Source organism: Natator depressus, chromosome 7 (assembly GCF_965152275.1).
Source record: "Natator depressus isolate rNatDep1 chromosome 7, rNatDep2.hap1, whole genome shotgun sequence".
Classification (NCBI taxonomy): Eukaryota; Metazoa; Chordata; order Testudines; family Cheloniidae; genus Natator; species Natator depressus.
In genome coordinates this window covers 79,540,367-79,567,736 of record NC_134240.1, presented here as the reverse complement: position 1 = coordinate 79,567,736, position 27,370 = coordinate 79,540,367, and the positions used below count along the sequence as shown (strand labels likewise).

General features: G+C 42.0%; 1 protein-coding gene across 6 annotated transcripts in view; it reads left to right on the top strand.

The window, feature by feature from the left end:
• The window catches only part of CTNNA3 (catenin alpha 3), an 896,431-nt gene that overhangs the window by 468,350 nt on the left and 400,711 nt on the right, over nucleotides 1-27,370 (top strand). For 5 of the 6 annotated variants that reach the window (XM_074958865.1, XM_074958864.1, XM_074958863.1 and 2 more), the window contains one exon: nucleotides 4,103-4,255. The exons of the other annotated variant lie outside the window; for it this stretch is intronic. In XM_074958865.1, coding sequence (XP_074814966.1) covers nucleotides 4,103-4,255 — 153 coding nt within the window. The remainder of the gene's footprint in view (nucleotides 1-4,102; nucleotides 4,256-27,370) is intronic. 6 annotated transcript variants of the gene reach the window in all.

Genomic DNA, 27,370 nt, shown 5'->3' with positions numbered 1-27,370 from the left:
AGCAACAATATTTCATAGTTTTATACACCACAACAAAAGGCATGGCAGTGGCTCTGTTCTCTTAAAAGTAACTGTTTCATTTTGCTGAATTTCAGGATAGAGAGTTCCTCAGAACCAAAATATAGCAAGAACTAAAATCTCCATATATGAAAGATTAATTAAGCCAATCAATCAATAAACAGCTAAAGAGAAGAATTATGCAACAGGAGATAAAATAAAGTGTTGATTAGAAAGCTGGCTTTAACTTTCTGGATGCTACAGATATGTTATGCATTGGCGGGGTTATTATAGTACCTGTTTCTAAAATGGAACTGTGGTGAAACTCTGTACTGATGCAGGTATCTGTGTTATGCAGGATTGGGGCCTTAGTATGCAATTTGGCATTTGTGGTGTTCTTGTACAGCATCACATGATAGAATGAACTGTGCACCTATTAAAATATTATCTGACAAGCTCCAAAGGGCCTGCTGTAAAGGGCCTGCTCCTGCTGAAATCAGTGGGAGATTTGCCTTTGACTTGAATAGGTGCAGAATCAGGTTGTCCTGTGAATGCATTAGTTCAATGCAAGTGAAATGCAGTAAAATGAGTGGAAATTTAAGTAATACATACATTTTTAGATGGCATTTCCTGATTTGGCCGTTACCTGAGCCAAAACAAATCTGTCAGAGAAAATGAAACAGCATCCATAGGTACAGTGCTGCTGTGGCTTTTTTATGTTAGTATTGTAATGAAATTTGGCAAGTTCAGGACCTCTCCCTTCATAAAGAAAATAATGAAGTAGATTGGTGTGTATTTAATTGGAATAGCAATATCTTAGACCCTAATCCTAAAAAAACATACAGACATGCTTAATTTTAAAGAGATGAGTAGATCCACTGACTTCAGTGGCACTAGCCACATGACGAAAGTCAAGCATGTGTTTTTGCAGGATAGGGGTCTACATGTATTTTGCTCTTGTTGTTGAAACTCTTACTCTCCCTTTCTGAGTTGTTAAACTGGAATATAAACCAATGTAGGTAGGTGCTGAATGTGCAAATGGAGACTCTAATACCGCATTGGGATCTGCTAAGCTGGACCCCTATGTGTATGTTGACACTGCACATCAAGGCTACCTCTACATAACACACTGATTGTGGTGGCGTCTAGCGTGTGTGTGTGAAGCTACACATTGAAGTGAAAAGCAGGCTGCATCCACGCTGTGTTATGTGTCAGTGAAAGGCTCTGATGGGGGGAAGCAGTAGGGAAAGTTTTCAGAAGCTCCTTGCTACAAGATTCTTTCTGGGGAAAGCCACCAGAAACCTTTCCCGTTTCCGGACTCTCTTCAAATAGCAGAAGAAGGCTCTGGCAATGGGGAGACAGTGTAGGGTGACCAGATGTCTTGATTTTATAGGGACAGTCCTGACATTCGGGACTTTGTCTTATATAGGGGCTTATTACCTCCCATCCCCATCCTGATTTTTCACACTTTCTATCTGGTCATCCTAAGGCAGTGGGACACTGCATGGCTAAAAAGAACACAGCTTGGGCAAGAAGAGAGCCATGTAGGTGAGTACTCAGGTACATACCCAAATCCTTTGGACACGTTTTTACTCGCCTAAGCTGTGTCACGCCAACTACACTGCTATTTGTACGCATGCTGGGGGGTAACCCGAGTATGTACATTACATGCCACCAAAAGAAGTATGCAGAGTAGATGTATCCTACACCAGGGGTCTGTGGAACTTGGGTTTGTGGACTCAGTGTTTCCAAGCACATGCTTGAGCAGCTCCACTGCATTGTAAACCTGTGTGTACAATTCCTGGACCCAGGATTCACAGCCATGCTAACGTGTCCAGCTGCACTAGGCAGTCCTTCTGACTGGGGTCTGTTGCTTGATCTGCATTCAAGCTGCAGAATGACAGGGTGTCAAGGTTCCTTCCCCACTCTGAACTCTAGGGTACAGATGTGGGGACCTGCATGAAAGACCCCCTAAGCTTATTCTTACCAGCTTAGGTTAAAAACTTCCCCAAGGTACAAACTTTGCCTTGTCTTGAACAGTATGCTGCCACCACCAAGTGTTTTAAACAAAGAACAGGGAAAGAGACCACTTGGAGACGTCTTCCCTCAAAATATCCCCACAAGCCCTACACCCCCTTTCCTGGGGAAGGCTTGATAATAATATCCTCACCAATTTGTACAGGTGAACACAGACCCAAATCCTTGGATCTTAAGAACAATGAAAAAGCAATCAGGTTCTTAAAAGAAGAATTTTAATTAAAGAAAAGGTAAAAGAATCACCTCTGTAAAATCAGGATGGTAAATACCTCACAGGGTAATCAGATTCAAAACATAGAGAATCCCTCTAGGCAAAACCTTAAGTTGCAAAAAGACACAAAAACAGGAATATACATTCCCTCCAGCACAGCTTATTTTACAAGCCATTAAACAAAGGGAAATCTAACGCATTTTCTAGCTAGATTACTTACTAACTTAACAGGAGTTGTAAGGCTTACATTCCTGATCTGTTCCCGGCAAAAGCACACACAGATAGACTAAACCCTTTGTTCCCCCCCACCTCCAGATTTGAAAGAATTTTGTCACCTCATTGGCCATTTTGGGTCAGGTGCCAGCAGGGTTACCTTAGCTTCTTAACCCTTTACAGGTGAAAGGATTTTGCCTCTGGCCAGAAGGGATTTTATAGCGCTGTATACAGAAAAGTGGTTACCCTTCCCTTTATATTTATGACACAGGGCTTAGACCCAAGTCACAGCAGGGCTTGGGGTCTGATCCTCCCCCGTAGCTGGGTCCTAGGACCCGAGTCATGAGTGCTTCCTGACCTGGATCAGACTGATTTGTGTGTGGAAGGAAGAGGGGCTTGGGCTAAAACCTGAATGAGAACCAGAGCTTAGCGTGCAGTGTAGACATTATGTCTGTGCAGCATCCCATTGATCTGGGATCTTGTAATGTATATTATGTGATAAGCTAGTTTAAATTAGATTTGCAAAAAGTTCCAAAAATGGCTTGAACAATGTTTTTCAGGAATGTCAGAGTCTGACTCAATGCCTATTGAAGTCAATTGGATGCTTTTCTTTGACTTTAGGTATCTGATGAGGACTTTAGATTGGAAAATACTTGTCTAAGTAGTAGAATCTGTATCCAAAGCTTGCCTTGCAAGCACAGATTTCCCCATATAAAGGGAGAGTAACATCAGAAAGGCTTTGTTTTTTCAATCTGCCTAACTGTAGGAGTGCTTACCTGCACTGAGCTTTTCAACAGAGGGACATTGGAACTAAAATGATATATAAAAATATTTTTCTTTGGGAGCAAACCAATTAGTGCCTTTTCACTTCAATATTACTTTTAAGATGCTTTTATTTTCTGTTACAATCAGTGTCTTCTAGATTAGTATCAGCATTTTTATATGTACTGATAAATGGGCTAGAACAAATAAATACATATTTTGCACTGGGGAACTTAATACAATTGATAATGTTAATTATATTCCATGTAATGCTTTTATTTGTGTACTTCCTAGAGTGTATGATTACAATGAACTCATTTAGATTTAGAACCTAGAAAATATCCTCTGAGTAATTTCCCAAATGTCAGTTATAAGATTATAGGAAATCTAATTTAAGAGAACTAATTTGTACTGGAATGCTACACTTGTTTAATAATTTAAGATGGAAGTTCAAGAACAATTCATGCAAATGGAGAAAATTGGACATCAGATTTGTTTATTATTCTCCTTGCTGTATTAATCTATTATCAGATGTTCTTATCAGTGATCTTATTGGTATAATTACCATGCCACATACAATTTAGCTAATCAAAATATATTCTTTGACCTGAAACAAGGTAGAAAACATCTGGGTAATTTTACGGTTATGAAAATATATGATGTAGAAGATATGGACATGTAGCTTCAATAATTTCCATTTATACACTGCCCTTTTTATAGGATACAAAGAAATTCATAGAAGTACTGATAATTTATAGTTCAGATTGCAATTACTGTATATTGATCTTATTTAATTATGATCGTTTTTATAATTACTGTAGTGGTCTGCAATACAGAGTATAATACAATCTGCTGAGAGGAAGGTGATGCTTTATTTTTCAGCTTCGGAAAGCTATTATAGATCATGTCTCAGACTCCTTCTTGGATACCACTATTCCACTTCTAGTTCTCATTGAGGCTGCTAAAAATGGAAGAGAAAAGGAAATAAAGGAATATGCTGCTATATTTCAAGAACACACCAGCAGGCTTGTGGAGGTAGGTTTCATGGATCTGCAGCTGGACTGAATATATGTGATAAGTGACTTCATACTGCACTACATTTTTCTACCTGATTTGATAACATAGTTACGCACAGTAACTCAGCAAAATGCATCAGTGACTAAATTCAGTAACAACATATGCTTTCTTTGTTCACTACCTGCATAGCTCTAAGATCTGGATTTATGTGATCTTGGCCTCATATAAGATTTCATGACAATGGAAACTAGTGGGTTATTTTCTTCCCTCTTTAAATCAACGGGAGGCTTCCCAAAGAGGAGTTCAGTAGGAGTAGGATCAGATGCTAATAGGATAAGAAACAATAACTTGAAATATTTTGGAACTCTACTACCTGGACTGTTGGAAGCCACAAGTCAGTGTTAGTTATTTGCGAACTGTTTCACCCTTAATGTGTCTAACATGCAGGATAATGTGAAATGTATAATCAAGCTTCCTGATCAAGGACTTGTTACTTGACCCACAGTTTAAAGCCTGGAAAACCGATCCATGGTGGGTAGATGCCTGTGGTTGTGTGGAGCCTGGGGCAGATATAAGAATCTGTCTGTGTGTACTAGTTTACAGGATTTGGTCCTAAAAATATACTCAAATAGATGCAAAAATAATTTTAATTTTATTCAGAGTGGAATAATTTTATATATAAAAGGTAAGAACATTGTTTTCTATTACTTGGTAAATGTGCTGAATAGAATTGTTTGGGACCGTGAGACCCAATCCTGTAAACACTATGCACATGAGTAACTGTACTCAAAGGGACTATTCACATGGATAAAGTTACTTGTGGGTATGCAGCACTGGGGCTTTAAACACTAAAAACACTGGAAATGCCCAAATTGGGGTTCTCAAAGCAATATAATCTCAGATGAATGTTATAGGTAAGCTGCTGCTTTTTCCTTTTCTATCCAATGTCAATGATGTAAAACTTGGGGAAAAAAATCAATGATTTTTCTGTGTGGCTAAAAATTATTCAGTAAAACTGTTTGTCTCAGAACCAAATCATTAGTCGTGGCTGATCTGCAGATGATTAAAAAGAAGACATGGCTAAAGAAGAATTGGGATATTTTATTTGTATCTCTTTTCATGTACTCCTGTAATTAGGAAGTAAAGCTAGATGTACCATTCTCTAATTCACTAGAATGTCTTCTTTACATCCGATGAAGTGAGCTGTAGCTCACGAAAGCTTATACTCAAATAAATTTGTTCATCTCTAAGGTGCCACAAGTACTCCTTTTCTTTTTGCGAATACAGACTAACACGGCTGCTACTCTGAAACCTTCTTTACATATGTTACAAAATAAAATTAAAAGCTAGAGATTGTAGCCTAGTGGGCTAGTTTGCCTTTGTTATATCCCCTGCTACTGTAGCTCAGTGGGCTAGCTTGCCTTTATTATATTTATTGCTTTGCATTATGTTCACCAGTAATGCAAGAAACCTACAGGCCTGTATCCAGTAAAACATTAGCTTCAGCAAGTTAGCATAAATTTGAGGGCAATGTACTTTGAACAGATAAACTTTGCACAGATAAACTGTCCAACGGAAAACCCCAAGTATTTGGGGAGCTGAAAATAGAGTTTAAGGTGAAGTTCTGACCACAGCTACATGAGTCAACCACAGAAGTGTCCTGGCAATGAACTGATGTACATAACAGGTACATGAGATACATCTAAGGTTAACCTGTTTGTTTGCCTATATAGATCTTTTCTTATAAGTTTCTTATTTTCTTATGGGCTTGATTATTTGTTTATTATAATAGGTTATATTAGAGTATATTTTGGCTGTAACACAAGAGACCTGCAGGCCACATCCTGTATGTTGAGCTAAGGCAAGGTTAGCATACATACGTTTGGGACCTTTCAGCTAGATAGATGATGATAAGGTCCATATATGGCTGTGACCTTTAACGTAGAGGATGCATTAAAGCAGGTTGGCATAGGGGATTTCATAAGTTCATACCCTTTTAAACTTATCAGGTACACCACAACTTGGAAAGAACTGAAATAACCAGTTAGGACAGAAATAACAAATATGATACCTAATCACAAAAGGGCCACGGTAACAAATTGCTATATATGATAATAAGTTAAGATCATTGATATACTAACCTATAGGAAAAAGCCACTCCAACATTTAGTAAGGTGAGGAAATACAAATAAGGGAAAGGGGAAAAATCCCCTACTGAATATGCATCTAGCATAGCAGTGTCAGCATGACATTATAAAAGTGGCATCCCAGCCTAGGGGCAGGAGGAGAAAGAGATGTAGTCCTTAGGAAGTGCCAGAATGATGGCGACTGGTGATGATGGAGAAGGTGATGGTGATGAGAAAGACAATGGCTAACACTTCAGGTATTTCTACAAGGGATGGTGTGAGTATATGGATGTGCAAATGTACATTCTGTAGTATCTCCGTCTACCTTACTGAGTTGGGGTGTTTGTGACTGTACTAAATGTTTTAATAAACTATATTTGTAAATATAAAAGAGTTCCTGTAGAGTGAGTGTTGCAACTGTGCACATCGGGGTTCCCAACTATATAATAATTTGAATAATACTGGGCCTGATCTTGGGGCAAGAACCTGTCAACCCTCAAAGTCATAAATAGGGATTCTTAAGTAATCGATATAATTTGATACATAATCTAAAGATCAGACAACAAGATTAACCTAAATTTTCAAAAGTAACTAGTGACGTTAGGTTCTTTAATTTTTGGGTACTCAACTAGAGGACTTGGAGTGGCCTGGTTTTCAGAAAATGCAAAGCACTCAGCCTCTGAAAATCAGGCCCCCCTTTAAGATATCTGGAGTTGGGCACGCAAGGGTTGAGACAACCAAAATCACTAGTAAGTTTTGAAAATATAGGCCTACAAATCAAATAGTGCTTTCCTTTTGGCAGTTTTATATTTTCTTTCTCCAGGTAAGGAGGAGAGGGTCTCGAGGTAGGCAGGGGTGTGGCCGCTGGGTCCATGACTGTACAAATTAACTGACTACAAAAGTCCCTTGGAAATGGAGTGCCAGTACAGCCAATGGACTATAGTAGTGACCATGAAGGAGTGGTTCTTGTGCTCTGCAGCTTGTGTAAAAAGCATTCTGGCTTTTGCAGGAATGGCTTCTGCACAAAGCCCATTTATTTGGTCCCTAAAGAGTTATTTTTGTTTGCATCAGTTTTCAAATTCTTGTTTAAAATCATGCATTCTCACACATGTGAAAATGCACCTGCCGCGCAAAATCCAGCAAGTACATAGTACAGCCAGTGAGAACACTGTCAAGGCTTGCAGAGCTAAAGCATAAATGGTGCTTTTTCTTATGACTTTGAAAAGTAAATGAAATTCTCTTTTTTTAATTGTCTTTCTTCCCCTTTCTTTCAAATGTAATTTTATTTAAAAATAATCAGTGCCAAAATCCTAACTCTCATGCTTGTTGCCAGGGAAAATTGTTGGCAAAAATCACATCATCTATGATTCCAGCATGTCTGTAATGTTTTGACTGTTAAAAAAATCCAAGTTTCTTCTTCAAGTGCTTGCTCATGTCCATTCCATGCTAGGTGTGTGCTTGTGCCACATGCCCAGTTGCTGGAGATTTTTCCCTTAGTGGTGTCCATAGGACCGGTTCTAGTGCCCTCTGGAGCTGCATGTGCATGTGCTGCTCTGAGGTGTGCCTCTGGCTCTGCACCCTCTCAGTTCCTTCCTATTGCCTGTAACAGTTGCTTGGACCAATCCTGCTTGCTCTTTGAAGGCTTCTTTCCCAGTGGACTCTGGACTCTGGACTCTGTAGTATAGTTATTGTAGTTAGTGTATATAGTTCTTAGTTAGTGTATATAGTGTGAATAGTGGTCCCTGTCATTGAGGGACTTTCAACCAAGGGTTGGGCATGCCCTGGTCCCCAGGCTTCGAGCAGTGCCTCCTGTGGCAAGCCCATGCCTGTGACTGACCTGCACTCTAGCTGTCTACAGTGTCTCCAGGAAACTCACTTAAAGAGAAGTGTCAAATCTGCAGGTGCTTCAGACCACACAATCAAAAAGATACAGACATGCGTCTGAAGGCCTTGCTCATGGAGGCAGCTCTCAGACCAGCCTCAGAGCTGAGCTGCTCTGAATTGATGCCAAGCACTTGGGTTTCTGTGTGAAACAGTCCACCAACACCATGCTCCTCTCAGCACTGTTCTTCATCCCTAGTGCTGAGGAAGAAGCATAAGAGACAGCATACCAAGAGAGGGTGCTCTCCAGTGCAGAAGAGGGACAAGTGGGGAGTGGCTGGGCCACTTGTCCTCCCCAGAGCCACTGTTGGTCTGGCAACTCCACCTAGAGCACTGTGTGTGGTCCAGGACCCACCTCCGATTTCTGGGAGTGGGCTCCTTCAACTCCAGAGGCTTTCGAGGGCATGATGTTCAGGAAAAGGACATGATGTCCCTTCTGATCCCCCCACCCCCCAAGACCCTCTGTTTGCCAAGGCTACCGGGTATAGAAGGGACCAAGGGGCGGTGAACTCCATCATAGTACCATCCAGAGGAAACCGCTCCATGGTCTCTTTACAGCAGTCTCTGACCCGTCGTCAGTCACCGGTTCCCCAGCATTTCCTGGAGGTGGAAGCAGGTACTTCATCTCCATGGTCTCTGAGGGAAGCATCCTTCTTAGAGTCTGAGCCAGAATCCTTTGCCCTGCCAAAGAAGTACTGGTACTGACCTAAGCATTGGACTGTCGGTATCAGCTCCCCAGCTGGTGCTTGGCCACCGGGCCACAGGCCAATAGAGTGGCAGTATTTGAACCTGTGGGGATTTCCCCTGGTACCGACACCCCCTTTCCATAGCTGAGACTTGGTGGTGTCTGAGAGGCGAGCCACTGCTTTGTCCCACCTGGCACCAGACCCTAACTCCCGTACTGACCTCGTTACTGAGGTCCCAGAAGTGGTCCAGGAAGAGGAGGCAGTCCCTCCTCCGGTACTGTCCTGTTCCTCATTATCCCTGGATGAGATGGTCGCAGGCCTCAGTAACCCATTGGATGAATTCAGGGCCCACCAAGAACTCCTGAAACGAGTCAATGCAAACTTGGGGCTGGAAGCTGGAGAGCTGAAGGAGTCTGCACACAGCCTAATTGACATCCTGGCTGCAGCGGCTCTCTCCAGGTTGGCCCTGCCAGTTAATGAGGCAGTATTGGGACCTATCAGGGCACTGGGTACACCCCTGTGTCTCTGCCCCCCACCTCAAAAAGGGTGGAGAAGTAGTACTGTGTACAGGCCAGTGGGTTTGAGTACCTGTACTCACATTCCCCCTTCCCCCCACCAGTCCCTGGTGGTGTCAGCTGCAAATGAGTGGGGCAGATGGGGCAGTCAAATGCTACCCCAAAAAATAAAAAGGCTAAGAGATTGGACCTGTTTGGATGAAAAGTTTATTTGATGGGCAGCCTCCAGTTACGATATCTCTAACCAGCAGGCTCTGCTGAGGAGGTATGATTTCAATGGCCAAATTTAAGGACTTGCTGCCACAGGAGTCAAGGCAGGAGTTCATGACCATTCTGGAGGACGGTGGCCAGAATCTCTCTCCAGGCAACTCTGGATGTGGCCGGCTCAGCATTCAGAATGATGGCATCAGGGGTGACCATGAGGTGCTGTTCATGGCTCCAGTCATTGGGCCTCTTTCACGAAGTGAAGCAGTCTGTCCAGGACCTCCCCTTCGAGGGTACCTCCCTGTTCTCCGAACAAACGAACTCCAAGCTGCACGGCCTCAAAGATTTGAGGGTCAGATGTCACACCCTGGGCATTAACATACCCCCCCAGCCTCCAGGAAGCATTTTAGGCCCCAGCAGTCTCCCAGATTCCCAGTGCCTGCCAGGCAGGAGCCCTACAAAAGAAAGGGAAAGGGCTATAAACATTGTAAGCCTCGGCTTCCCAGTCAGGCTTGTGAATAAACCCTGATGGGGCCAGGCAGGCCTTTTGAAGGTATGCCCGAAGACAGCATACCAGTCTGGACTCTGGATCCATCCCCCTTTTGATTTTGGACTGCTTGTCACCCTTCCGCCCAGTGTGGTCTTACAAAACATTGGAACGTTGGATGCTCAGCACTGTAATAGTCGGCCCCACCCTCCAGTTTTTTTTCCACCCCTCCCTCCCAACCCTTTTCCATCCCTCTTCAGGGACCCTTCTCAAGAGCAGCTTCTCATCCAGGAAGTGCAAGCCCTCATGTGTGGGGGCCATGGAGGAGGTTCCTCAAGGCTTGAGTGGGAAGAGGTTTTACTACCAATATTTCCTAATCCCGAAGGTCTAGGGCCCATCATGGACCTGTGTAGCCTCAAAAATATCTACAAAAACTGAGAATCCACATGGTCTCCCTGGCCTCCATCAGGAGCCACACTTGATTTGAAGGATGCTTTTTTCCATATCTCCATCTTCCATAGACACAGGAGATTCCTCAGTTTTGTGGTGGGTCAGTGCCACTACCATTTCACTGTGCTTCCCTTTGGCCTATCAGCAACCCCACGGGTTTTCATGAAGTGTATGGCAATGGTTGCACCCTTCCTCAGATGTCAAGGCATACAAGTCTTCCCGTACCTTGACAACTGTCTGATCAAAGACCACTCGCAGCTTCAAGTCCAGCACAGCAATGGCATTGTACGGGCCACCTTTCAGGTGCTGGGTCTGTTAATAAATGAGAAAATGTCAACTTTTGTCCCAGTTCAGAGAATAGAGTTCATCAGGACAGTGCTCAACCCCACCCAGGCCAAGGCCTATTTACTGGAGGCCAGATTCCGAACTATGTTGGACCTGATCTCCCAGGTCACAACCCACCCTCTTACAACTGTCCAGGTTTGCCTCAAACCGTTGGTTCACATGGCAGCATGTACCTATGTGGTGCAGTATGCATGGCTACAACTCAGACCCCTACAGATGTGACTGGTGTCAGTCTACTCCCCGGGTAGATGCCACTTGGACTCAAGATTCTGCCACCTGTCCTAGTTTTGCTGATTTGGCAGAGAGATCTAGGCTCCGTAATGAAAGGGATACCCTTTGCCGCCCTATATCCATTGGTAATGTTGGTTTTGGATGCATCAGACCTGGGGTGGGGAGCCCATCTTTACAGTCTCAGGACTCAGGGCCACTGGTCCCAGGAAGAACTCTCCCTGCATATCAATGTCAGGGATCTTAGGGCAGTACACTTGGCTTGCCAGGTGTTCCTTCGCCAAAGTGGTACCAGTGTCGGACAATACGTTCCTTCCCCAAAGTGGTACAAAGTGATGGACAATACAATGTTTCATATCAACAAGCAGGGAGGAGCTTGATCTTCAGCCTTGTGCCAAGAGGCCTCGGCTGTGGGGCTCCTGCGTGAAACACGCCATTCAACTTGGGGCATCACATCTCCTGGGAGCCCAGACCATACTGTTGGGTCACCTCAGCAGGTCCTTATCCTTTCACCACATGTGGTCTCTTCACCCAGAGGTCACAAATGTCATCTTCCAGGAGCGGGGGGGCCTCTGTTCACCACCAGACAGAACAGGAAATGCCATCAATTCTGTTCACTGCACAGGCTCAGCAGGGACTACCTCGCTGATGCCTTCCTGCTCTCATGGGCAGACCGCCTACTGTACGCCTCCCCATCACTACCCTTGGTTCACAAGGTCCTCCTAAAGATCAAGTGGGACAAGGTGAGGGTTATCCTGATGGCTCTGGCTTGGCCACGCCAGCATTCGTTCAACATACTACTTCTGGACCTCTCAGTGGCATCTCCACTCATGCTCCCACATCATCTGGACTTGATTTCACAAGACCACTGCCGGTTGCTTCACCCAAACTTCACCTCCCTGCACTTGACCGCATAGTGTTTGTTTTGTAATTCAGCTCCTGAATAATAATATGAGATACTGTTGCTGCAGTTTGGCAGAAGATACAGATAATGTGGTAGATTCAGCCCTTGGTAACCCTATCTTCTACCAGCATACTTCCAGTTGGAGGGACCTCAGTGGTGAAAAGTCTGTCTGGGGAGGGGGTTGCAGAGGAACAAGGTACCCACAATTCCTGCTCAGGCATAGGGCCTGCACAAAGCCAAGAAGAACCAAAACTGGGCAGCAATGTCCAGCTAAGGGGACAGGACAGTCAAGAGATAGGATCTCAGCCAGTGGAGGTTGCTTCAGCAATGTACCCATGCAGCCTATGTCCCAACCACAGATTGATTGATTGTTTATTTTCCTTGAAGCTTCACTTCCCTAATGAAACCCCAGAGGGAAGGTAGCTGTCCAGACATCACTTGCACGCTCTTGGGGGTTGCATCTCCACTTGGTCACAGACACCTATAATTTACACCTTGCTGTAGTAAAGGACTTTGTCAAAACCAGTACATCTAAAACTCTGAAGCCTCTAGCTGAGCTGGTACAAGATATTGATGGCATGCAGTGTATCCAGAAGCCCTTTGAATGTAATAACCTGTTTCTAACTGGGTAACTAGCATCATTCTGTCACCAGCAGGAGAACCTTCATTTTCTTCTTTGTCTTTCTTTACTTTGTTCTTCTTATTTACAATTCATTGTTTACAAAAGCAAGCAAACAAATACCTCTTACGGATTAGAAGTCATGAAGGGTAGATACTCATGTCCATCTTTGCAGGATCAGGCCCTTACAGTGGCCTCTCACTGGAGAGAATAGTATATCCTGGTTTGTTCCCTTGAATCTGCATGTGAAGAAATACAAATAAAATTTGTGGTATTTTAGAACGTGATCATATGGAATACAGCAACAAAGGGGAACACTGACCAATTTATTTTATGACTGGTGGATGATTGGGCTATGAAATCGTAACTAAAGTAATAGTTCCATATAAATAATATATTGTTTGGAAGGTAAGCAGTTAAAAAGAACATTTTATGTTTAATATGTAATAAAACAGTAGCCATATTACAGAAAGATTGTATGATACTCTGGACAACATTCCAATAACTGAGTATAGGTTTATTGGTCATATTGCTATTACATAATTATCACATAAATATGAACCGAACACTAAAAGAAGTATTTTAAGAGGTTCCTTAAATTGACCACTGATTTTTATGGAGAAAATTTTAAGTGATAAACTAAAAATTAGATATGATGGTTACACTTCAAACATCAGATATATTCCACGTCTTTGGCCTATTTAGCATAAAAGTGTACTTATCAAGTGTCTAGTGCTTGAGATCTGACTGCATACACCCTATGAAGTGGTTAAATCTGGCAATTTTAAAGCATTCATGGAAGTGAAATTCATCTGTCAAAACTGCATTGAATCAACCCTGGAGATCTGGATATCTTTTTGGAGTTAAAAAAAAAAGATTTTTTGTTAAAATCGTGCTGAGTGAAATATTTTCATTTTAATGTGGTTACACCCTTGACTATCTCCACTAAACCAAAACCTGTGTAGTGGCACTAGGCATGGTGCAACACAACAAAAAACCTATTCCACGTTGAAGAATAAACTCCACTTTCCACTTTCTGTGAGATGTTGTTCCACCCTCGTTGGTCCCAGCATAGTAGTCTCTGAATCACTGAGGGTAAGTCTACACTGCAATAAAAACCCCACAGTACCGAATCTCAGAGCCCAAGTCAATTGACTCAGGCTCACAAGGCTTCGTCTGTGGGGCTAAAAAATGTAATGTAGATGTTTGGGCGTGCGCTAGAGCCCAGGCTCTGAGGCCCTCCCCTTTTGTAGGTGCTCAGAGCCCAGGCTCCAGTACAAGCCTGGTCATGTACACTGCAATTTTTAGCTCTGCAGCCCAAGCCCTGCAAGCCAGAGCCAGCTGAACGGGGCCTGCCACACACCTTTTATTGCTGTGTAGATGTACCCTGAGGGACTAAATGATTGTAGTTTGCCTAGGATAGGATTTGGTTATAGATTGTGTGGCGGACAAATGAGAGAGTTATTTGTATCGTTTGTTATAAATATCAGGCGTACCTCAGTTTACCTGTGTGATCTTATCTTGCCTGACCGCAAGAAGTTAAATCCAGGGACACAGGTCTGTGAAGTAAACTGGAAGTGAAGGAATGGCAAAAATAAGGCTCCTTAAAGGAGCCAGGGAGGGAGCATTATTTGGGGAATACATCTATGTGGCTTTCACCAGGCTAGCAAGGTTTACTCTTCCCAAGGCAGAAAGAGCAATGGGGATCTTCAACCTTAAAGATGTTGGCTCTGGGAAGAAGGGAGCTGAGTGGGATGTCATTAGCAGTTTGTTGAGATGAGACTCTGGCAGACTGACTGACACAGGAACTGCAGCAAGTGGGTTGGCTTTCCCAGCCCAGAAATGAGAATAAGCTGGACCTACCTGAGTTATGTACAGAGAGGTTCAGTTTAGGCAAGGAAATATGTGTATTGGTTTCTTTGTGGCTTTAACCCATTTTCCTAAGATGCTGTGTTCCTTTAGGCAATTCAATGCTATTTTGTTTTGAAATTGCTGTCATACATCCCTGGAGGTAAAGGGCTTACAGGTGTCAAATAGTGTCAGATTTACATGGTTGGTAATCAGGGGAGCTGTGACCCAGAGATCCAGTCTAGGAGTGATAGGCCTGGATGGCTCATTCAGAGGGGAGTGTGTCAGGGTCAGGGTCTGCAGCAGAGCCACTCTCTGGGCAACCTGAGGAGCATAGTCCATAGTAGTCTGTCTGTCTGGCTACACTGCCTGATTGGTGAGAAGAGTCAGCAGGCCAGCTCTTAAGTCCAACAGTTTGATGGCTACTCAAAGCATTTGTCTACATCTACAATAGCTCTGTGCCTGCCTTGTTCCTGCCCATGCCATGCTTCACTCCAGGTAACCTGGCTTTGATCCTTGGCTGCAGTTCCTGGCTTCTGACTTTGACTTAGATGCTTGGTTCTGTTATCAGGCCTCTGACTCTGCCTCGAATCCTGGGCTCCTATTCCTGGCTACCAACTCCTGCTCCAACCAATAGGCATGACTCCTGACTCCAACCACTAGGCTTGACCACCCACATCCCAGTTTCTGACTGGGGGATGGTAGGGAAGCCTGTCTCCAAAGGAGTGCACTTGAGAGGGCCAAAAAGGGATGTAAGGCGTGGCTCACCCAGTAACTGTGACAGATGGCTCTGAACCAAACTCATGTCTATAATAATAGGCAAAAACAAAACTCCAGATCCGAACTGTTCCTAATGTGAGGGTTTGAAATCCAGATCCTAATTTAAACCTTTCCCAAACTTGGGGTGTTCAAATCAGCCCATTCTATAAGAAGCTTTTAGCTGCCAGCTTGAGTCTTGGGTTTGGTTTGTGACTAGAGCTGGGTGGGAAAGAGTTTCCTCATCCTGCAAAAATGCTAGCAATTTAAAAAGCTTTTCCCATTGTGCATAGTGATGAAACAGAGACCTTTTTGAAGTTTTTCATGAAAACCAGATGAGACCCCATGTATAGCCAATGGCATGGTGTATAGAGCAGTCACCTGAGGGAGGACCCAGATTCAAGTCTTTACTCTGAATCAGGCAGAACAGGAACCTGAATCTCCCCACTCCCATGAGTCCCCTGACTACCTGGCTATAATGGGACAGGTCTCTCTACTCTTGTGTTAGAGCTGTTCCATTTTATATAAACAATTTAATATCCATAGAGAAAGCAAGAGAGAGACTGACTGACTCTAGCCCAGTGGTTAGGCCACTCACCTGGGCTGTAAAAGATAGTTCAAGTCCCTGTTCCTATGAATAAGTAATTATTTATACAAAGTGGAACAGCTCCAATAGGAGAGATTGAGAGAGGCCCTGCCAAAAATAGCTGGGTGGTTAGGGCACTCACCTAGGAGTGGGGAGACCAACATTCAAGTCTCTGCTCTGCCTAATTTAGGTCTCCCACATCTCAGGCAAATACCCTAACCACCAGGCTATTAACTATTCTGGGGTGGGACGCTCTCTCTTCCTCTGACCAGAAATTCTCTTATGGACCTGAGATCCCTTCCTGATGAAAGCTTTGTCAAAAATGAGAGTGTTTTTTGGAAGTCTGAGGCTATAGGAGGCCTTAGCAGCATCTGGAAGATGTGGTAAATTGGAAACCATTAGGGAAACTAATGTTTTACTGATGTTTCAATCAGTGTAGAAAATGTTGAGAGAATGTTCAGCCCAGAGGAAGAACCACCCTATGTTACACGCCTTCCATCCCAGATTTGCTCCCTCCTAGTCTTCCCTTATGTCAGGGCTTGTGACAACGGGCAGAGCATGGCTGCTTAGGCATAGACATTATGCTGTTCCTGTACCAGGGAATTTCCTTTGGCTAGTTGTGTCACCTCTATGGCCCCTCTATGCAGTCACAGCAGTGTGCAGTGCCCAGAACCATGGGGAGACTCTTTCCTGTAGTCTCTGAGGCTCAGACAGCTGAAAACTTCAGCAGTAGAAGCCATAATCTTATGTAGTTCTGGGTTAATAAAGGGAAAGAATGCTATTAAAAATTGCAACACATATTCACTAAAGTTAAATGGGGAAAATGTTGAGTAAAAAAGGGTATTGAGATGAGCAGGAGGCATAGTCCAAGCTAAAGAAATGAGATGACAGAGGAATAAGATAAAAGGGAGAAAAGACCCACCGGATTGCATGAGTAAGAATATAATAAAATATATCATGGGGGAGAAAGTACATAGAAGGAAAGAGACGGATCTACTAAGGAACAGTGAGAGAAATGTAATAACACAAGAAGAGTTTTTAGCTGGGAAAAGTAAGTTCTTTCAGTGTTCATAAAGAGCATGCAAAATGCCAGAAATGGAAATCCAGGGCATAATTTTAAAAACTTCAGTGGGATGTGCTGTGCGCTCAGCACTTTTGAAAATAGGCCACTTATTTAGATATATAAATATGGAGTTGGAAGCCTGGCATAAGGTGCTTGACTTTAAAGGTTTTGACTACAACTATTAGAATCAGGTAATTATTAATTACATCAGAACAAGTTTGGTTTAAGTAGACATAACTGAAGCTGAGAAAACTCCAGGGCTATACTGGCCTTGGAATTCAGTGAAAAGTGGCAGAAATTTTCATTAGTTCAAAAAGGAGGGTTTTTTTCTTATATCAATCACCTCTACTTTAGTGCAAGCCTATTTGTGTATCTCCAACAAGGCGGTGACTGTGTAACCAAATTCTAAGAGCTATGCTCTTCTCAATCACTCCCACACTTCCTCGTGGATACATTATTCCTGCCTTTGCCAAATTTCAATAATTTTCTGCACAGAAAGAGTGAGCTAGAGCAATGACGTCCACATTTGGGTGCTGATCAAAATTTACCCTTCAAATATATGTGTGTTGCCAGTTGACCCCCCCCGCCACCGCCCATGTACAGTACTGGGTGCCCTCAATTGGCTGTCCACAGCTGAAACTGGGCTGAAATTCTGAGTAACTGTCAATATTGTAATGCTTATTTCTTCCTTCCTCCTCAAAAATACAAGACACAGGAGGCAAAAAGAATCTGTTTTGTTGCTTTTTAAAAATAATTTGTATGGTCTTTTCAGTAACAAAATGACAACCATCAAAATATGTTGCTATTTTAACTACACACATTTTGACTGCCAAAGTTTTGGGATAGATTCTGACTTGGGACACAGCCTGGTCAATGTGTGGTATGTAAGTGGCACCTCTCCAGGAGTAACACCAGGAGACATTGTAATTCTGGGTCATAATTACTCTTGTGCTTCCTGCTTGCTTGGGTTGCGGTGGAATAGCAATTTGCTGCTCGCCTATACCAATAGCAAATTACGATCCTCACCCTATGGTGCTTCAGCTACTCTGAACATTGGCTACCTATTCCCCTCCCTACCTACCTGCTGTGAGGAGAGGGTAAGCAGGTGAATAGCCCCACTTATACCTGCATGACTGGACCCAAGATTTGGGTAGCCTGTAAAGAAAGGCTGTAAGGAGAAGAGCTCTTATTCGACCCTACTACTTTGCACATAGTCCAAATACAGTCTAGCCCTTGCTTTGCAATGGAAAAGTGTAGTATTCTCTACTAGAGCCTAACTAGAGCCAAATAAATAGATAAATAGCTTATCAATAAATAAATAGCTTATCAATGAGCAATGCAGTTTCTGTCGACCTGAAATTATTTCTGAATTTGACATGAGTAGTTTTGGCTATTCTGAAAATGGCCAGAAGAAGAGGAGATGGTTGTGGTACTGCTGCTGCCCTCCCATCCCCAAGTTCAAATCTCCACTCTGGAACAGATCCAAAATGGACTTTTTCAATTCACTAAAAACTTCCAGATTTGATTCAGACCAAACCATTTTTTTGTTTATGGTTTGGAATGGCCCTCTGTCAAGGTTCCTTCCCCACTCTGAACTTGAGGGTACAAATGTGGGGACCTGCATGAAGGACCCCCTAAGCTTATTCTTACCAGCTTAGGTTAAAACTTCCCTAAAGCACAAACTTTGCCTTGTCCTTGAACCCTATGCTGCCAACACCAAGCGTATTAAACAAAGAACAGGGAAAAAGCCCACTTGGAGATGTCTTCCACCACAAAATATCCACCCAAGCCCTACACTCCCTTTCCTGGGGAAGGCTTGATAAAAATCCTCACCAATTTGTACAGGTGAACACAGACCCAAACCCTTGGATCTTAAGAACATAAAAAGCAATCAGGTTCTTAAAAGAAGAATTTTAATTAAAGAAAAAGTAAAAGAATCACCTCTGTAAAATCAGGATGGTAAATACCTTACAGGGTAATCCGATTCAAAACATAGAGAATCCCTCTAGGCAAAACCTTAAGTTACAAAAAGACACAAAACCAGGAATATACATTCCATTCAGCACAACCCATTTTACCAGCCATTAAAAAAAGGAAATCTAATGCATTTCTAGCTAGATAATTTACTAACTTAACAGAAGTTTGAGGAGTTATGAAGAGCATTCCTGATCTGTTCCCGGCAAAAGCATCACACAGACAGACCCTTTGTTCCCCCCCCCCTCCAGCTTTGAAAGTATCTGGTCTCCTCATTGGTCATTTTGGTCAGGTGCCAGCGAGGTTACCTTTAGCTTCTTAACCCTTTACAGGTGAAGGGGTTTTGCCTCTGGCCACGAGGGATTTTAAAGTGCTGTATACAGAAAAGTGGTTACCCTTCCCTTTATATTTATCACACCCCCGAACTGAAAAATCAGTTATTCGCCTTGTTTGAACAGTCTCCAAGTGTGGGAAATGATGCGTTATGAGCATGCAGACTCTGTAAATCCCTTCTGCAAGCCAAGTGCTGAGGCTGACTGTGTGCCATTTCCCTGTCTGGCTTCAGAATGGTTCTGCTGAGCTGGTGTATAATGAGGACTGCACATCCCTTGATGAGATGTAATAATGATACGTACATTATATGTCTATGACATGACTCCATTGTGAGTACAATAGACCACTTATATTTGCAGGGTCTCCAATTTAGAGCTTGGTGATACAGGTTAAAAAAAATATATATATATATATATCCCCCAGCCTTGATCCATCTGTAAAGCTGCTTTTTTTTTCTTTTTCCTGAGAAGAAGAAACTCAGTGGCCTGCTAGCCTCCCTCACGGGGATGTGCAGGCTGTGGCCTAACTAAGTATTTGATTCAGTAAGTAGACTTCCAATACAGCTATTTGAGGCACTAGCAATTTGACTTGCTCCTTCACTCAGCTGAAATTTGGAGGATTGGGGCCTCTTTTCCCCCCTCCTATGAAACAACAAGACAGAAACATGATACTGGATTCCACTGCTGCTGGTGCTTTAACAATTATACCACTGTGAGGGACAAATATATTAATGTATAGACAAGTGGTTCTCAGGTACCTTGGTTAAATTCTTTTGCTCTTGGATTTATTGGTCCATGTGGCAATGTGAATGAATAAACCAGTTCTGTGGGGTGTATGTTTTTTTATTAAAAAGAATAAGCAAACAAATGTAAAATTAAACAAATATATCACTGAAGCTAACCTACCATAATTTTACTAAATTAACAATGAACAATGCAATAATGAAATCAAGCTCACAAGTGTGATTGAATCAATAGAGCAATGGGTTAACAATGTTGTTTTTGATCATTAAATTAATACAGAGGGTAATCAAATCAAATCCATGAGGTTAAACTGGATTTCTTTCTGTTAGTCCTGCTTTATGAGATTACAGGAGGAACTTTTTTCAAAACCCCAGATAATGTTCCAGCCACAACAGTAGCTTCAACCTAGCTGATGAAAGACATGAATGTCCATTCTGGTTTTGGACCCTGGACTAAGGGAGACCACCCAGGACAGGTGGTGAAATCAGCTTGGTGAGTCTTAATGAAATACAGGGACTGGAGTGGTTTCTTTATAGATCCACTTTAATACTTCCTGATATCTCTCAGCTGTTGCCGTAGCTATTGTTTGTTTTATTCTTCTTACTCTTCCCCTCCCTGCCACCACAACACACAACAGCACAGAATTTACAAAGACTTAAAAACAGAGATGATTACTGGACAATTCACAACAACAGTTTTTGATTAACACCATTTTAACCTCAATAGAATTTACTTAGATGACAGACTTGGGGATGGCGGATTTATTTTTAGGGAAGATGGTGTACAAATGGTGCTGTTTCCCCACAAACATACATGCACATACACACACCCTCCATATATTCACACACTGCGTAAAGAGGTGTCCCTCCCATGAGGCAAAACTAAAAGAAAGCATTTACACTTCTGCTTTGTTTCCTTGGGATCCATGGAGCAGCATGAGGTTTGCATTGCATAAATAAAGGAAATATTGAGTTTGCAATAGAAGTTTGTTTAACTCACTTTATTAAAAGAGGACAAATATAGTCCTGGTACAAAATTACTCATTAAAATGATATTCAGCAGCTATATTGTTTTTTTTTTTAAGTGTAGCCCCTCCAAAATTAAAAAAATAAAAAAGTCTATGCCCCTGGCCTTTCATCTCTTTTTTTAACTCTAGATGGCCGGTCCAGGAAAGACAGGCCTTTGCTTTAGATCTTGATGAACTGAGCGAGCACACACATAGCCTTGGTCTTTAAAGGGGAGAATTCCCACTTTCTTTGCCTCAGGGACCATCTTTGTAGCTTCAGGACGAATTAGATGGTCCATAGCTCTGGATAAATTTAATGTGGTTCAAACCTTTTGTACTGGGCAGACTTTTAGGCCTTATGTCACTATGTAAAGTCACACTGTTGCCTTGCAAAATCTGCTGTTGTAAATGAAAGCCATGTGTGTTAAATATAAAAATATATATAAAATATAAAATGCATGGGATAAAAAGGAGATGACTTCATGGAAGGTGTCTCAGGTGTCCCCTCATTTGGGGTAGTGGTTGAGTTTTCAGATGGCTCTAAGTTTGTTAGGCCTTGATATGTTCATGGATGTGTTAAATGGCCCAAAAAACTGTAATTGACCCTTGCTCACATATACTACTCCCACATTCTCTCAGCATTTCTTAAAATAAGTTTTTGGGCCTCTTTGCAACCATCATGTCTCATTGCCCCTTAACTGTTTAGTAATTTGGGGAACTAACTGTTATGGATTAACTGGGTGAAGGCTCACCTTGCTCTCAGCCACTTTAACCCAGAGATAGAGCTGCCTTAGCGCCTGTTAATATAAATCCCACTTAAGAAAAAAAAATGTATAAACACCAAACTGCACTCCTTATTTCCCTCACAACACCCATGAATACATGAGGTATTCAGAAAAGTCCTGATTTTCTGTGGGCTCAAGGTTTTCCTGATACAGTAGCCAGTTCCATTCTGAGATGAACTAGATGCTCTTCAAGGCTTTTTCCAACAAGGAAAGCAAAAATGATTCCCCCCCCCCGATTCCCTTCTGACTGGGCTATAACACCACACTTTGGTCTCAAGGAGGAAAGAAAGTTAAGCACTCCTGTCAAGGTTCCTTCCCCACTCTGAACTCTAGGGTACAGATGTGTGGGACCTGCATGAAAACCTCCTAAGCTTACTTTTACCAGCTTAGGTTAAAACTTCCCCAATGTACAAACTATTTTACCCTTTGCCCTTGGACTTCCACTGCCACCACCAAACGTTTATCTGGGTTTATTTTTATTAGGAAAGCGTTGTTTGGAAATGTCTTTCCCCCCAAAATCCTCCCAACCCTTGCACCCCACTTCCTGGGGAAGGTTTGGTAAAAATCCTCACCAATTTGCATAGGTGACCACAGACCCAAACCCTTGGATCTTAAGAACAATGAAAAAGCATTCAGTTTCGGAAAAGAAGGATTTTAATAGAAGTAAAAAGTAAAAAAAAAATCACCTCTGTAAAATCAGGATGATAAATCCCTTTAGGCAAAACCTTAAGTTACAAAAAGACACACAGACAGGAATATCCATTCTATTCAGCACAGCTTAATTTCTCAGCCATTTAAAGAAATCATAATCTAACGCATATCTAGCTAGATTATTTACTAAATTCTAAGACTCCATTCCTGTTCTGTCCCCGGCAAAAGCATCACACAGACAGACACAGACCCTTTGTTTTTCTCCCTCTTCCCAGCTTTTGAAAGTATCTTGTCTCCTCATTGGTCATTTTGGTCAGGTGCCAGCAAGGTTATCCTAGCTTCTTAACCCTTCACAGGTGAAAGAATTTTTCCTCTAGCCAGGAGGGATTTTAAAGGTGTTTACCCTTCCCTTTATATTTATGACAACTCCATACTTTGGATATCCAGTTGTTGGGTAATCAGTCTAAGTATGTCACTTCAGGAATTCTCAGTTAATTCTTAAAATTCTTTATTATGATAGTTCAACACTCTTTTCCATTTCAGACAGGCATAGAATTTGTCGGGGTCCATCAAGTCTAATACCTTGTCTCTGAACAAATGAAGATACTTCACAGAAAGTGCAAAGATCTGCCCCTTCCCAAAAGGAAAGCTTCTTCCTGACTCCTATCAGATACTGATTGACTTAAACTGTGAAGAACAAGGGCTTAGATCCCTTCTAACAAGTCGTTTGAGTTATTAAAATTATGTCCTGCCTAATGGCATATGCATCCGATGAAGTGGGCTGTGGGCCACGGAAGCTTATGCTCAAATAAATTTGTTAGTCTCTAAGGTGCCACAAGTACTCCTGTTCTTTTTGTGGATACAGACTAACATGGCTGCTACTTTGAAACTGGTCATTGTAAATAGGAGCTCCCACTTTACTTTCTCTGTTCCATTCATTATTTTGTATGCCTCTATCTTTTGTCTCTTATTCTCTAAATTAAACAGTCCCAGTTTTTTTCAATCTCATCTCAAATGGAAGTTTCTTCATTCCTGTAATTATTTTCATCCCTCATCTCTGAACCTCTTATTTGTTTGCTATTTCTTTTTCTGGAGAGGCAGAACTGGAATATAGTATCTTTGGTGAGGGAGTACCTTCTGTTTATTTAGTAGAAATATAATATTTTCAGTAATATTTTCTATCCCATCCTTTTATATAGCCTAGCATTTTGTTTCGTTATTTGACCACCGCTGCACACTGAGCAGATGTTTTCATTGAGGTTTCCATAAAGATTTCCACCTTGCAAAGGGCGCAAGAACATTTTTATGGGCCCTACGAGTTTTCAGTTACACAGAATGTAATCCATCTGAAGCACACAGTGTACGGATTCTCGTGTAAATGGACTGGAATGATCTGCATAAATTACTTCTCCTGGTGCAACAACAGTGAGATGCAGCAGCAACTATTTTTATATCCCCTTTAGTTTCAATGAAACTATATTAGGGAAGGGGTCTTCTTTTATTATTACTAATACCTAATACTAATACTAATACCTAAATTTCACAGAAAGCAATTTTCTGTTCTTTTCTCATTGTTCATTGAAAGAAAATGCACACTTTACCAATCACGTGCCCAGCCTTACAAACCTTTGCTCACACGAGTAATCCTTACTTATGTGAGTACTTCTATTAAAGTCAAGTGAAAGGCTACTTATATGAACAATGGTATGCAAGACTGGGCTTATTTGTCAGAAGCTTTCCAAGATAAAGATTATGAAAAACATTTGGCTAGATTCTGCCCTATGCTATGGACCCCATACCCTCCTCTGGTGGTGTGAAGGAGCCACATAGGTAATAGAACTGGCTTCTGCAGAACCTGAGGTGCCATTTGGGCTGTGGGTTCCTCACCTGGCTTAGATCAAATGTAACAGCCATACAATCACTCCAGTCACAATAAAGGAGAACAGAAAGATCTGGTCGCAATCTTTAATCATTTATTCAATCCCTGAGTGATGAGTGTTTTGGTTTTTTGAAGAACATCTGATATCTTATAATTTTTTCTCTTCCATATCTGTAGTTTAATTAAAGCATCTCCTACTCTTCACTGCATCTTAGTGCTTCTCTTGTCAAGAGACTGAAGAGTTCTGAATAGTAGATATAATTGCATGTATAAATACAAAAGACAGAGATTTGGACTTGTGAAGGTGAAGGTTCCTGCTGTGTACACAGTTACCCAGCAGCAAATTTGAGATGGAAATTAGAAGAGATAATTAAAATATCAATGGATGTTTTCACATGGTTTCCATTTTAGTCTGAACATGGACGTTCCTCTTAAATATGAACAATAGGATTTTAGAATGAGAGTGTTCAGTTGAGTTTGCTTTGAATATAGAATGTTAATTGAGCTAAGTCAAATTGTCTGCTATATTGACTCATTAGTGATATTGTAAATTAAGGAATGCATTAACTTCTTATAGGCCAATGACCTTTCTAATTCAACTTGGGGATTCAATCTCTGATGATCAGAGGCATACCTAGATTCAGCATTAAGAAGCTCTTTCTTTCTTTTAAAAATAGATATAGGAAATATAAATTATAATTGAACAATTTCAGGAAACCTATAATATCAGTTTGTGATGTGATTTTCCTTTCGCAGGAAATGTCAAAAGTCTTTGTTCTGATTTGAAACAAATGAAAACAAATTTTGAAATGGGGACATATCTTCCTCCACCCCTACCTCCACCCCTACCCCCACCCCACCCCACCAATGGTAATGGATCCTGCACAGCTCCATGCTAAACACACTTGGGGATCAACCCTGCTTTCAGGGAAGTCAACGGCAGAACTTAAATTCACTTCAGTGGAAGCACTTATTCTTTTCCTCTCAGTAGACTAAAATATAGTGGGCCAGATCCTCAGCTGATATTGTAAAATGTCATCATTTCAGTGGCTTCAGCTGAGCAATCCAATTTACATAATTTGAGTATCTGGTCAAGTGTCTGCTTCTTGGATTCCTCCCCTTACTGTTCGAGTCCTGACTGTGTTTCAGTATTTTTATCCGATCAGTTTTTATGAAAAATAAGGCTCATATCTTGATTCAGTGTTGTCAAAGCCAAGACAGCTCTCAATTCTTTTTTGTGAAGTGAATTTTCCTTCAAAAATTTATCCTTTCTTGACCAATTTGGAAGACATAAAGAAAAATATTCTTTAAGTTATAAAAATGAACACAGAAATAGTTATATTTTGTCACGTCCTAGAACAACAAGAAACAGGATACATAAAAGAAACTCTGACAGAATCTGAAAGTAGGTTTATTTCATGAAAATGTATAAAGATCTTTCAGAGTAGAAGCCGTGTTAGTCTGTATCTGCAAAAAGAACAAGAGTACTTGTGGTACCTTAGAGACTAACAAATTTATTAGAGCATAAGTGGGCTGTAGTCTCTAAGGTGCCACGTGTACTCCTGTTCTTTTTATAAAGATCTTGTGACTGATCCTTAGTTGGTCCCTTATTTTTAAAGTTTGAGTGAATTTCTAGCTATTAACAAAATAATTCATGCAACAGAATTATGTACTAGAGGTGTTTGAACTTCATCCCACAACCTGTGCTTTGGATCCATGGCCAGTGGAGAAGTACTGGATCCCTTACTTGTGGAGCTTAGAGAGGGCTGGCTATCTATTGCTTTGAAGGAAGCAATCGTGTGGTCTTTTTACAAGAAGCCATCACTGGATGCTCACAGTTTTGCTAATTATCCACCAGTATCTCATCTTCCCTTTTTGGGTAAGATTGTGGAGGCAGTTGTGGTGAGACAATTCTCTCAGTATCTAGATACTTCTCTTTGTCTTGACAATTGTCAGTCTGAGTATAGACCTGGTTATATCACAGCGACTGCATTAGTCAATGATCTCTCCCTTGTAATGGATCAAGACCAGTTGTCCCTGCTGGTTGATTTATCAGCCACCTTTGAGAGATCTATCAGTTGCCTTTGAGACTGATGATCATGAGATTAATGATTAATTAATTAACCACCTACAGACCTTGGCTGGAGTGCATGAGGCTGTTCTTCAGTGGCTTAATTCTTTTCTCTCAGAGATCTCAGTGGGCAATTGCTGTTTTCCCAAACAGCTCTCAAGTGCAGGGTGCTACAGGATGCCATTCTGTCACTCTTCTGGTTCAATGTTTACATAGGGCCCTTAGGAGGCTTAGTAATGAGACCTAGGATTTAGTGTTGTCAATATGTTGATGACACCCAACTGTGTATGTCTGTCATCTGATTCAGATGATACAGTTCAGCTGATGTTTGAGATTGGGGCCTGGAAGAAAGCAAGCTGACTAAGGCTCAACCCAGGTAAGCGTGAGGTGACAGAGGGGTGGGGGAAACAGTTGGAGGACATAATTCCTTTAAGAGGGTTTGTCTCCATTAACCACCATTGCTTAATAGTGTTTGTAATTTATTAAGGGGCATTTTTAGACCCCCAGCTATTGTTGGATGATCATATTGCAGCAATGACCCAGTGAGCTTTTGATCCACTGTGTGGCTAGGACGTTGTGACTTTGTCTTTCAGGTCCTTTCAGGACCTTGCCACTGTTATCCATGTTTTCATCACATCAAGATTAGATTATTGCAATGCACTCTATGTGGGGCTACACATTAAACAATTCAGAGGTTGAATCTGGTGCATAATGCAACAGCTCACTTACCAAACAGGGCCTCCCTTGGGGCACACGTGACACTGATGCTCTGGGATCTACACTGGCTGCCCATTGGTCTCTGGGTGGAGTTTAAGCCCTAGGTTAAGCCCTAGATGACTGGGACCAGGCAGCCTGAGGGATTGCCTCTCTCCCTGTGCCATACTGCCACAGCTGTTGTCAGCAGGGGTGCTCGAGCAGGCTCTCCATCATTATGAAAGAGATGCGTGTCCTCTGTGAGGACTCTGAGACTCTGGAGCTTGCTCTTTCCCTTTG